Genomic DNA, 13968 nt, shown 5'->3' with positions numbered 1-13968 from the left:
CCAAAGGATTGGTGGGGTTTATGAATGCTGGGGCCCCAAATTTGCAGAACTCAGGACAGAGATGCGCAATTATAGTCATTACCTCATCAATGAGTGACAGGATCAAAGCTGTTCTGTTACACACTCCTACTGCCTGTACTAGGTAAAAGCCTAGACACACTTAAACACTGAATTTGTTTCTCACCTTTAGTTTATATTATAATTGATTGATTATTGCTTATTGGACATCATTTAAAAAATAATTTATTAAAATTAAACAGGTAAGGCTTATTAAAATGGGTCATTCTTGTTTAACATAGCCTACTACAGAGAATCTGACAGAAATTTATTAAAAACTAATCATTAGTTATAATGACATACAGTGGGTTCAGCCACAACTGTCCAACTTTTTTACTCGTTGTCATACGTAGCCTACATTTATTTCATAGTTTTGAACTTTTAATTCTGAAATGTGGAAATAGTAATAATAATTAAAAACAAGTAAACGTGTTTAAACTTTAGATAAGTATAGGCTACTTTCTATTATAATCTTGAGCCTCTCGAATTAAAACAAGCACCAGCTATAGGTTCAGGTGTAATAGGGCCTATATTTTCCCCACATATATGGTCCTATTCTCTGTGAGGATGTTAATACTGTTAATGCTGACGATCACCGCGTGCTTTTATGACCAAACAACACGTGTGTCCCATAAAAGAGCCAGCACAATCACAAGAATATGGACGGCATAAAAACACTTCAATTAAACAAGAGTGTTTTATTTAGGCTGTGCAACATTCAGATTTTGCGAAAAGACAAAAAGTAAGACGAAATGTGCATGCTTTTGATTTTATGTTTATTTTATCATGAGTTATGAACAAAACAGAGTGGAGACATAAGGGGTTAACAGTATATATTTATTGATAATTCTCCCACTTGTTTGCCCTGATGAAAAAAAAAACAAGTATTTAGATCACTTTCCTTGCTGTTGTCACACTGTTGTCATTAACTTGCCTATTATTGAATGACTTTCAGCGAATAAATAAATCAACAGTAAAACGAAATAGCAAAAATGTAAAAACTACGTAAAATGTGAAAATAACAAACCATTGTAACTATATAAGATTAAAAACACGTCTGACAAAAGCTCTTACTCCAGCCGCGCGACCTGCCATTTATGAAAAATATTCATGGGATTAATCCTCAAATTGCATCTTTCGGTTAAAATCTTGTTTTCTTGTTTACTCAACAACTATTAGAAAATGATTGGAAAATGGCATTGGGATTTTAGTTTAGTGGAAAGAATTCACACACACACACACACACACACACACAAAAAAAAAAAATTTGAAGAGGGTTTTGAACTAGATGATTTGAAACCTTACAAAACCACATACATTTGTTTAATTTGTACTCAAACCCTACTGAGATTAAACCCTTATCACAACTTATCAGTGACAAATGGTCCCAATCTCCTCTAAATGTGTGTGTAACTATTGTGTGGCAGTTTAAATCGCATGTGGAAATAGATACCTTTTTACATCAAATATTAATGAAATAAAAGGTCACTTAAGTGTACAGAAAGGGAGTGCAGTTTCATGACTGTCTCTTAAAACACTTTTAAAAAACTACACTTTATTCTCAAATTTAAAGTTTTACTTTAAACTCATTTATTTAATCTTTTGTCATGCTTTGAGAAGTACACTTTGATGTGTTGACATACTAAGGCACATATAAAGTGTTATAATTGTATCTGTCGTGTGTTATTTAAAGTTAATATATTTTAAATATGCAATGCAACTATATCATTACGAATGTGTAATTACAAATATGTTTAAATATCTGACATATAAATTTCTAAGGAAATAACTACATTAAAGTATATTTTAGTTTATTATAAATGCTTGTCAGTACATTCAGCAGCACACTTTAACCATATTTCAAAGACAACAGAATTATGAAATTACATAAAGCCTAATATAAAGATGTACTTTACATGTAAAAATGTACTCTTAAGTTTAACAAATTGCACTTAATATAAATTAATATATACATTTAAAGTTGAATACATTTTCATTTTCATTTTAAATAGCATGCAATTAAGATTATTTCCGATCACACTTAAGTATATTCTTATAAAGGAGGCTAGCTATAATATTTCCGTAACAAGAAATACTCTTTTTAAAAGTTTGCTAAAGTGTAGGGTGAATTCAGGTTGATTGGGACACTTTTTCCAAGTCATCTCAATGGCAAAATGCATCCCAATCAACCTGAATTCACCCTACTTCTTTTTCACATGGGCATGCATGGAGCAAACCTAGGTTTAATGGAAAATTCTGTACATGAGCGATAAATATTAATTGTGATAATATATTATAATATACTATTACAACGACGTGTTGATTAGATTTTTATAATTTTATTTCATCTTGAATTATTTAACTATAATTAAATAATTAATTAAGAACATTTCATTTGAAAAATTGTGTTCTATTTTTATTTTAAACGAGGGAAATCTTTAAAAAAAATATTTTAATAACCTAACGCGGCCTTTAACAAATATAAGTAAATACATTATTTAAATGAAACATTAAATTCTTAACTATAACGTTTGTATGCATGCTGCATAGCTGTAGGCCTATGAATAAAGGGCGGTGAGTGCTGTAGTTTGTGTGATGAAGGCAGTAATGGACGGACAGCAGAAGTGTAATCCGGTGGTCGCGAGACTCTTCCTGTGCGTCTGAACCTCAGTCAAGCATTGCGGGCTGGCGCCAGAGACTACATCAGGTGTAGGGTTACTGTTTGTTGTGGCCTGTGTACACTAATAGGCCTGTTGGATGTCAGTGTTGGCGTCACCTTTTCGGACATCCACTTTGCTTCATCGAAGCACAAACCAATTTACCCCCATGGTTTCATGAGTGTGAATGGAGGAAGCCGTAGGTTACCTGTGCGGTAATTAGTAACATGTTGGCATAATATTTAGTTATTTAACCAAATATCGGGTTAGTTGCATGTAATTATGCATAATTTATAGTTATTACTATGTAACATATGTAACAATGACACTGTAAAATAAAGTGTTACCCAAATATCTTGGCTTAGGCTATTACATCTTAAATACAACAGCTTTGGATATGAATATGCTGTTCATCAGTAGGCCTAATTCAATGAATACATTATTAAAATCTAGGTTGTTATTGAAAGTTCCCTATGCCATGAATATACATATGACCACGCTAAAAAATGCTTGGTTGTTTCAACCCACATTTAAGTTAAATATAGACAAACCCAACCGTTGGGTTAAAAATTTAATTACAAAATTTAACCCAATGGCTGGGTTTGTCCATATTTGACCCAAATTAATACCATATGAACTGATCCATTTATTACTTGATCCAGTCGTTAATAAATTAAACTTCGTTTTTGTAACCTAATAGTCAGGATTAATCATATTAAATGATATTTTTGACTAGATTAAAATCAGTTCATTCAAATGCCTGAAGTAGCTTACATTTGTTGAGGTTAAGTTGCAAAATAGTGTGCACTACAACTGAGTCAATCTAATCAACTCGCCTTTAAATTGCATATTAAATGGCATTTCAATCACAACGATCCTCTATTGGAGACTTTTAAACAACCTAAAGCTGTTGAGAAATGCCTGTTGTGAGTTAGGACAGGTGATGATGGGAGGCACAGAATGGGAGGGGTCGATCTGAGATAAGGACGCTGTCTATTAGATAAGAGCGCTTCTCTCCGCACCTCAACCAGCGGAAAGAGGAAGATAGAGGCTATTCTTCATCTGCTTCTGCGCCAAACAACGCTAAACGAGGCGATACGTTAAGAAGAATTCACTGCACATCTGTAGGAACTTTACAAAGTCAACTGATGTTGTTTTGCGTTTGACAAGGTGAAACGGAGAACCTTTCTTCCACCTTTCTTCAAGCACCCGCACAAATCTGTCGAGCGATGCTTCCGAGTCCCGTAACCTCAACTCCGTTTTCGGTAAAGGACATCCTCAAACTGGAACAGCAACACGCTCTGAACCCCAGTGGATTGATGGGAGTTGAGCAGGACACTGTACCGCTGCAGTCGCTTCAGCTTCAGTGCATGCAGAGCACACTGAGCCGGAGTCTGGATCTCCTCTACAGCCCCGAGAAGCACAGCGCGATCGCTGCGGAACAGGTGAAATGCGCCCTGAGTTCAGATGACTTTGACATGGTCAGAAGCTCCTGCGGGTCTCCAACGGAGGAGGAGATGGATCCAAATGAAGACACAAGTAGGATATTTATAGTTAATACTACTGTCAAATCAGTGCATGGTGAAGGATTTGGGAAATTCAAGTTTATTTAGTTAGTTTTAAATTTTTAGTTATACAACCCCAAAGAACTTTTTACCATCTTTTTTATTAATTAATATACGTGTAGCCTAACTTCAAGGACCCAGAAACCAATTAACTGATCTTAGAAACATCTAACGTTTTAAAGTTTTAAACTTTAATCTATAAAGAATAGAATCTCACGGCAATTCGTAGCGTATTTTACGAGGTGGTTAATTCATACGAATTCATACGTTTTTTGCTAAATCGTACAGCCTACGTGTTCAACCAACTAACCCATCAATGGTTCTTGATTAGAAGGTTCTTCACCAATCCTATGGTTCTGCCAAGAACCACTGAAGAAACTTATTATTTAATAAATATAATGTTATTGTTGTCTCTAAAACTAAATTAGGATTGTATATTGGCTACATGAATGCACTAATCAGTTCTAGGCAGAATTCTGGTAAATTGGGACACTTTTTATCATTGAAATGACTGGGGAAAATGTCCTAATTATCCTAAATTGACCTAATATAACAAACATATAGACTGTGCTGGGTAGATTACTTACTAATTGTAGTCAGTTACGGATTCCAAATTACAAGACAAAAAATGTAATTAATGTAATCCAATACATTACAAGGTAATATAATCTGATTATTTTTGGATTACTTTTGAGTTATAACTCGTTTATCACTGATTTGAATAGGATAATCAAACCATACACTATAAAAATAATTGTTGGTTTTACTTAAAAAAGTAAGTTACCTGGTGGCTTAAAAATTTGAGTTAATTCACTGAAAGCGATTGGTTTTATCAACAGAAACTCAAAATATTATGTTAGCCTATCTGAACCACATTAATTACATTTGGCAAAATAAAAAATGTTGTGATAACAAATCATGGAAATACTTTTTCACAGTGTACTGATATAAAATACAAAGAAAAAAAGTCCATTCTTTGTTATCAATAACATGAAGTGATTACATGTAATCTGGATTACGTAATCAGATTCCAAAAATTAAGTACTTGTAATAGGCTATAATTATGTACGTTTTTAAATGCTCATAATCAGACTACAGTTACCTTTTTACGAACCCCTGCAGTCTTGACGTAACATAGCCTAACATTTAATAGCCTAACCCAGCACTGCATATAGATTATTAGTAGGCCTACTATTATTGTTGTAGCTGTATTTATTGATCCCCTTCATTCAGTGCATTTCACTTCATATTTATAAGCATAATTTTTTTATTATCTTAATTTGTAGGCATGTGTCCATTTGACGACTCCAGTTACAATGGTAGAAAAGATGAAACACCGCGGGAGAAACCCAAGCAGAGGCTGCGCAGGAAACCCCGCGTGCTCTTCTCTCAAACTCAAGTGTTTGAGCTGGAAAGACGCTTCAAGCAGCAGAGATACCTTTCCGCACCCGAGCGAGACCACCTGGCTCATGTTCTGAAGCTCACCTCGACACAGGTCAAAATATGGTTCCAGAACCGGAGGTACAAGTGTAAGAGACAGCGACAGGATAAAAGTCTCGAGCTGGCCGGCCCGCGGAGGGTGGCGGTGCCCGTGCTGGTGCGAGATGGCAAACCCTGTCATGGAGCTCCTTACAATGTCACTGTATCATATCCCTACAATAATTATTACAACAGCTATGGAAATAACCCGTACCACTGTAACTTCACTTCTGTGCCCTCGTTTGCCAACACAAGTCAAATACCGAACCACTTTGTGGATATGAATTTGACGACGGGAAGTGTCGATGGGATCAGAACTTGGTGAGACTTGACATCAGTCATGAGAAGATTTTGGATTAAGACTATTTAACCGAATGGCACTGAGGAGAAAACACTGTCATATATTGTTGTCTGATTTTTTTATATATTTTTTTTTGTTTTTATATCAGTGGTTTACAAAACAATCGACACCAAATAAAGACTAAATATTTAATAAGGTTCATGGAGATTTTGTCATGCTTGTATAGCGCCATTTTGAGATTTTTCAAGAAAGCTAAATCGTCCCAGATACGGCCTTTATCGTGAGATAGGCTGTGTTGATTGTTATTGGCGTATCCCTGAAATAACGAGTTAACATATCTATTAAAGGAAAATACAATACTGCTGGTGTCTGTGAGTTAAAATAAACCATTACTCGGACCATACATGTTCAAATGAAATCTGAAAAAGTCCATTTCACAATAATTTTCTACTGTATTTTTCGACTTCGACTTTATTTATTTTTTTTACACTGAGAGGAATAACGGGCGGGTTTCTGAAACATAAGGCTCAATAAATTAAAGTTTTAATGTAGTGTATGTGGATTTTGGATTATTTGATTCTCTAAGTTAGCCTAACACAAGAAACAAGAAAAAAATGGTCTGTGAGCTCGTATAGGTTACAGACATGTAACTATTGCAGCTCTAATCAAATCGCAGGGTTCACTGTATAAGTGAAAATTTACGTAATGTTTTATCTGATTTGATTATTTTTTTTCTTTCTTTCTTTCTTTTTCGTTGGTATTACCCATTGCAATGTAGTCAGGTTAATTCAGTCATATTATTCATATCAACATTTTATTTTTGAGTAACAAGAAAGAAAGAAAGAAAGTTCATTTAGATGCATATGAAACATAAGGCTGCTTGAAAAAAAAAAAATCAATTTTTTTTAATTAAGATTTAATAAACTTGATGTCCTAATGATGGTTCTATTTTAAATTTTTTTAGGGCTTATGAGAGGCAGGCCTATTGTGTCTCAGAAATTTTTGTGTGCGTAAAAACTCAGTCAACACAAATAGCCTATATTTTAAGATTTAAAGCTATTCAAATCGATTAAAAAGGTGATGCAGCTAAAGTTAAGCAAGACGCTGCAATTCGCTGTCCCATCGTCAACTAAACACATTAAATTATCTCCCAATCTTAACGCTTTCCAATGAGCTTGTCATTACACTCACATTAGCCAAACAGATAAAACAATTGAAGAGACGTGATAAGTCGGAGTGCCCAGGATGCAGCGCTGAGAGTAAACAGAACCGCAGACAAGCCGGCACTCTTTCAGTCTCCCGATCTGTCAGGGAAACGATTAAAATCAAATCTGACTGCGAGCAAGCTATGATAGGATCTGATAAACCAACCCTATAGGAGAATGTTTACAAAGTGGCTTCAGCAAACTCATATCATGTAATTTCGTACAGAATTTATTTCAGCTAATTTATAGACCTATATTTCTTGAATGTGCTTCTATGGGACCTCAATATCCTCCTGAGACCCATAGATTTTTTTTTTTTTTTTTTTTTTTTTGTAAATTTCGGGTTTTACATCATTACATTGTTTGGAGAAGAAACAAATGGCAAAAAAAAAAAAAAAAAATCAGATTTTTTTATTTTATGATATGTCCTATGTAAAGGACACCAGGACTCAGTTATTAAGAAAATGAAAACAAGACTCTATAACCAAAACTATTTTTTTTATTATATTCAGTATACCAGTCAATTTTTACATTCCAGGCAAAAAAAAAAAAAAAAAAAATTCTGTAACTTGTCCTCTGTAAATCAGATGAGAATACTGTTGGAAAAAGATTTCCAGGTTTAGAAAATGTTTATATTTTGCATTTTGTATGCATACTAGTGCATTTAAGTAATTTGCATATTTATGTGTTCTTTGGGCAACATGTGGCCTAATGAAAATAGAAGCTATAATAATGAGAGTAATAACTTGACTACATTATAATATCTCATATTTCATAGAAATATTGATATATAATTTCTTCCCTATATTCACTTATTATGTCTTCCTAAAATGCATGCTGTAAATCCTGATGTCTTCTACAGTGAACATGTGATGCATGTCTCATAACAGAAAGTCATATTCTGATTTGAAACCCCACTAAAGTTGTCTTGAGATGTAAATTTACGACAAACAATATGAAATTTATTCAGGTTTAAATTATAATTATAAAATATTATCATATTCCCATAAGAGTGCTGAATTCAGTCATTTAATCAATGTCAGTCATATTTAAAGACCAAGAAGAGGGACATTTGGTATCTCTGAAAAGCCCCGGATGTGCTCTTTACAGGACTTAAATCTGTGGCATATATGTTCTCAAGGAAATTTGCTAAAATGTCCTCTACAGAGGAAAAACTCCATTGCTGGGTCTCAGGAGTTACTCTTTACAGCATGACTCAACTCAACTGACACACAACAATAAAATATAATAATTTCATAGGAGATGTGTTAACCTTCAGTTTTGAGGTAAAATGGTTTGTGAGACCTGAAATTACTTTTTTTTAGACGCTTAGTGCCCTAATGAAAAGAATATTAGCAATCAGAAACATTTCACTGACAGTGGAGGGGGAGAGTAACTTCAGTCCTATCTTAACGGGCAATTTATTTCCTGTTTAAGACTGTGGTGGATAGGACCAAGGCAGAGATAGAAAACACTCTCAAGAGTCTCGTCAGCACGGAGTTCAGATAAGGGAAGAGTATGTGGCTCGGAGCAGTATTTAGCAGATTGATATACGTAGCTAAGAGCAGTATTTAGCAGCAGGCAGACAGAGTGGAGACTATGACCACTTCAAGAGATCAGATAAGTGTGTGTGTGTGTGTGTGTGTGTGTGTGTTAGGGTCTCTGTGTGTGTATATATGAATGTACTGAACATTTATATGAGAACGAGCTTGTGTGTAGCATGCAGACACATGCAAATGAATGAGAGATATATCCATAAATGTGTCCATTGCTGTGTGTGCTTCTGTGTGCGTTTTTGTGATTTATGAGGACACAAATTTGTATAATGACATGGGTATTACACTGATATTATGACATAAACATGAAATATGAGGACATTTCATGAGTCCTCATATTTAAAATAGCTTTAAAAACATACTAAACAATGTTTTATTAAAAATGTAAAAATGCAGAATGTTTTCTGTGAAGGGTAAGTTTAGGAGTAGTGAAGGGGGATAGAGTGTACAGTTTGTACAGTACAAAAACCATTACGCCATTGGAATAGAATTACGCCTATCACTTCGATAGCAAAACAAACCTGTGTGTGTGTGTGTGTGTGTGTGTGTGTGTGTGTGTGTGTGTGTGTGTGTGTGTGTGTGGGTGGGTGGGTGTGTGTTGTGTGTGTATGAGTGTGTGCGTGCATGTGTCAGGTCATTGTTGCACAACACAGCTCTACAGGAAGAGATCTGGACAGAGACTTACTCAGTGAGCCAATGACAGACAAGGTTAAGACAGAGGAGGCCTGGATCTTCACTTCTGTCTTGTCACTCAGAAAGACACACACACAAAAAAAACTTGTTCCACAGTTCTAAAGGAAGTAGGAACTGGCCGAAGGGCTAAAGGTTAAGCTGACTTCATTCCATCTAATTATTTATGAAATGGTGAAACCCCATTGTAAGGAAATGTTTAAGGTCCCCAAAATGTAATGTATCTCTCTAATACTGTAACCAACACTAATCCTGCAGGGTCAACACACACACACACACACACACACAAATACGAATTGATCGGAAGATATTCAATAACTTTGCCCCTATTTGGGTGTGAGCAAAACCACACCGTTTGTGTGTGTCCCTTTAAATGCAAATGAGCTGCTGCTCCCGGCCCCCTTTCCAGAAGAGGGCGGAGCTTTAACAGCTCACGCTTCGGTTGCTCAACAACAACAAAGCTGAAGAATCTCACACAGCCAAAATGAGGATTGTCAGTAATGGTGTTCAGCCTTATGCTGCGTTCAAAACGTCAGACGTGTCTAGTTGGACGCTTGAACATTTTGAAGTCAGAAGTGTGTTCAGACGCAAATTCGCGTCATGGGAGGGGCTTCTGCCTGGCGTGCTACCTGTGCTACCCAGTGTATTTGCCGGCCTCCTTGCTAGATAATGGCAGATATGGATGTTGCTGAGTAGTAGCGGCAATTTAGCTCGGTTATGCCGGCCGGCTTTTGCTAGCTTGCAGGCGGGCTAGTATCAACGGCTAAAATCATGCAAAGCGTTTTAAAACTTACCAGATTGTCCAATTTCCTCACTTATCTTCTTCCAGGCAAGGTCCTTTTTATTCCTGTCTTGATAAAAATATGATGACACATCATAGAGCTCAGGGTGGCCACACACAGCGACTATTAATTTGTCCCCCATCTTTGTTCTGGTCTCCACCGCTGATCATGTCATAAACAGGTGACTACCAAAGCAGAGTCCCTGATTGGTTAACGTGCCCCGAATATTCGCCAAAGTTCAGATTTTTCAACTCGGGCGTCTAGGGCGTCAGATGCTCGATTCGCGCGTTAGACGCATTAGACGCGTGAATGCTCAATTCACGCTGTGCCGCGCTAGACACTTGATTCGCGCCGCAGAACGTCTAGATGCGCGTTTACATTGACTTAACATGTAAATCAGACGCCCCAGACGCGTTCTGTGTGAACGCAACATTACATTGTTCAAACTGGAGTCGGACACTGATGGAGAGACTCAGGAAGAAGTTACAACTTTTAGTAATGAAACTGGACATTTCTGAATGGTTAGTGGATAAATTTATATAGTTGCTGTGGAGTTGATTCAACTCATCGACTAGAATGTGCCATCATGTTAATCTTTTGTGCAAATCCAACGTTGAATTGACCCTCGTTTGTGAAGCAGTCCAGCGCAAAATGGCGGCATGGCAACAACACTCTACTACAACAACTCTTCCGCTTCTCTAAAGCAGCCCAACATGGCCTCACCCCCTTTGTTGAGTGTTCTCGGGGGCAGAGTTTATGTAAATGTTAGGGTTAGTGATGTCACCAACCTGGGAAGAAGCTTGTTGTAGTCCCTACCAGCCATTTGTTGTAGTCCTTAAACAGCAAATTCTTTAAAAGAAAATGTCTCCCTTTGCATTGAACTTTGAGCGTCGTAACTTTGCGTATGTTGTTTATGCTCAAACAGCAACATTACACACTAACTAAAGTTAAAAAAGTGAAATCATAATCAACCACCCCTTTAAAAATTAAGGTTCCAAAAGTTAGTTTTTGCAGTAATGTCATAGAAGAACTATTTTGGGTTCCCTTTCACTGAACAGTTCTTAAAAAGAACCTTTTTTTCTTAGTGCGAAGAACATTTTAATATTCTAAAGTACCCTTTTCTGCTATAAAGAACCTTTTGTACTATGGAAAGTTTCCATTGATGTTAATGGTTCTTCGTGGAACCACATATGCCAATAAAGAATCTTTTTTTCTCTACTTATGGCACGTTCCTTGAAAAGTTGACAAATGACATGAATAAACTGAACTGAATCTAGAACTAAAATAAAACTGCATCTGAATGTTAAATCACTAACAATAGGAATGTGAAAAACAACACGGCCTCTGAAGCCACTGCTGGAACTTGTTGAAGCACACAGAAAGTTTAAAACAGGACAGGAAGAGTGGCAGCATTTAAACAGACTCGAAACGCGAGATTAGCCAGAGCTCTACAGAACATCTTCAGCATTTATCTGAGGCAACGGGGACTGTGCTTTTATTACATCGGAAGAGATGTTTTGGACATTTTGTCTGTATAAAGACTAGACAGCTAGAAAAAGACTCTCATGCTCCCTAACAATGCTTACGCCACACATCTGTCCACACTTAAGAGACATCACTCAACTGACTCCATATATAAACACACTCATGTCCCCTGGCAAGACATACTCAGACTGAACGAAATACCGGCAAAACTGCATTTTAACAATCTCAATGTCACAAAATGCATTTCCTCTTCTTTGCTCATCACATTTAAGACATGTGCAACTGACTGCCATTGCCATTTTTTTAAAACCCAACAGATTTGAATAGAAGTGTCTTGCAAGACAGTAAACAGATCTTCTCACAATACTCTGAATGCATTTTTTTTATCACTTACCATTTGCAGTCATCTACAGAGTACAAATTCTCTCCTCACCTACCACATCTTATAAAAATGACCCCAGTGGGGCTTTTATTGTGCACGAGGTGAAGTGTACTGAATGAGTCTGGTGTTTCTGGAGAAGGGTTTGGTCCGGTGGATTATTGGCTGGTGAGTGAGGGTTCTTTGATGCCTCAGTGTAGACATTATATCACCTTGATTGCTTCTTAAAGGGAAAAAGGTCATTCATTTGGTGCAGAAGAGATGTGCTCACCTTTCTGGCACACCATGCCTCCTTTTGTTCTCTCCCTTGAGTCCATCTAATGGGGAACAAGTGTCTCCAGCTAATCCACTCTGCTTGTCCATGTGATCAAGTGATTGCTATTACCCATAGGTCATAGTAAAAGCCATGCAGATGGGTCAGTGTCATACCTTATTAAAGGGATAGTTCACTTAAAAAAAGACTCAGCCTCAAGTTGTTCAAAACCTAAACACAAAGAAAGATATTTTGAAGAATGTTGGTAACCAAACCGTTTCTGGTCCCCATTGACTTACATAGTATTTTTTTTTTTTTTCTTTCTCCATACTATGGAAGTCAATGGGGCCCATCAACTGTTTGATTACCCATATTCATCAAAATATCTTCTTTTGTGTTCAGGTTTGGAACACCTTGAGAGTGAGTAAATGATGACAGAATTTTCATTTTTGGGTGAACTATCCCTTTAAACCAATGTTACATTCAACACTAACTCAAGCGACAAAAACCATGTAACGGCACCACATGTCAGGGCTCACATAAGAGTTGTGTTTTCCCAAGTGAAAAAGAAGTACACTTTAAAGCACACTTTTAAAAAGAGTACTAATTACAGAAATAATATACTTTAAAAGAATATACTTAAGTGCAAACTGAATGTAATGTTTTTGCACACTTAATTGCAATTAAATGAAAATGTATTAGCCTATATTTTACTGTTAAAGAGTTGGGTTCTCTTGCTAAACATGGCCAAAGTTTCAAAAAACAAGTTGGACGTATGACGGAGTATTTCTTTGCCAAATACACTCCTTCGGAGTTCGTACAAGTTTCTGAAATTTTTTTTTCGAGTATGACCATGTATTACCTAATAAAGGGCGTAATTCCTTGTATGGGCACTTCTCTGGGAAGAGCGCACGCACACGTCAGCCAGGAGTGCATTTCCCGAACAACGACATAACTCCCTGCTTCACCGTCATAGTACGATGCATCATTGAACAAATCAACTAGCTAGTTACGACTGTTTTCCAAAACCGTATTAACGCAAACCTGTCGTTCAACGTTGGTGAATGATGTCATGCAGGTGGTGGAGTAGTAACTTCTTTTAATGAATCCATTTGAGATCAAATTAATGCTAGATTTTTTGCTATAAATTACAGACATGGCATCAGAGGACTAATTCTCTATTTTCTCAGTTATTTTTTACTTTTTTAACTTTATTTCCAGATTCAATCATAGGCTTATTCTTATGTATCAGAGCACGTACGCACATGCGCACTCTTAAAAACTCTTAGCAAACTAAAATATGTAAATGACATTTGTATATATTCGAAATAAAAGATATACATTGTACTTCATGTCAGCATGCTTATTTTGCTCAAGATAATGATTGATCAAGTCAACATGTCATAAAAAACAAGAAACTATGCTTTTAACTACAGCTCGAGAGCTGTCATTTCAACCACACAAGTTTGCGAAGCAGTTTGCGAATGTTTGTTTGAACGATGGTTTCAGGAAACACCAAATCGTTGAACTATGTTAGTAATGACAAAACTTGCGATGTT

At 36.4% G+C, this 13968-nt stretch overlaps 1 protein-coding gene across 1 annotated transcript; it reads left to right on the top strand.

Moving 5' to 3' along the window:
* The first annotated feature begins 3741 nt into the window (after nt 1-3741).
* Nucleotides 3742-6258, top strand: nkx2.7 (NK2 transcription factor related 7). The gene is made up of 2 exons (XM_051904443.1): nt 3742-4253; nt 5566-6258. The coding sequence occupies exons 1-2, from the start codon at nt 3944-3946 to the stop codon at nt 6081-6083; spliced, it is 828 nt and encodes a 275-aa protein (XP_051760403.1). The 5' UTR covers nt 3742-3943; the 3' UTR covers nt 6084-6258.
* Nucleotides 6259-13968: the final 7710 nt, after the last annotated feature.

The sequence above is a fragment of the Ctenopharyngodon idella genome, chromosome 8 (genome assembly GCF_019924925.1).
Source record: "Ctenopharyngodon idella isolate HZGC_01 chromosome 8, HZGC01, whole genome shotgun sequence".
NCBI classification, from domain to species: Eukaryota; Metazoa; Chordata; class Actinopteri; order Cypriniformes; family Xenocyprididae; genus Ctenopharyngodon; species Ctenopharyngodon idella.
Note: the sequence above shows the minus strand (reverse complement) of the source record. Positions and strands in the feature narration are given on the sequence as shown.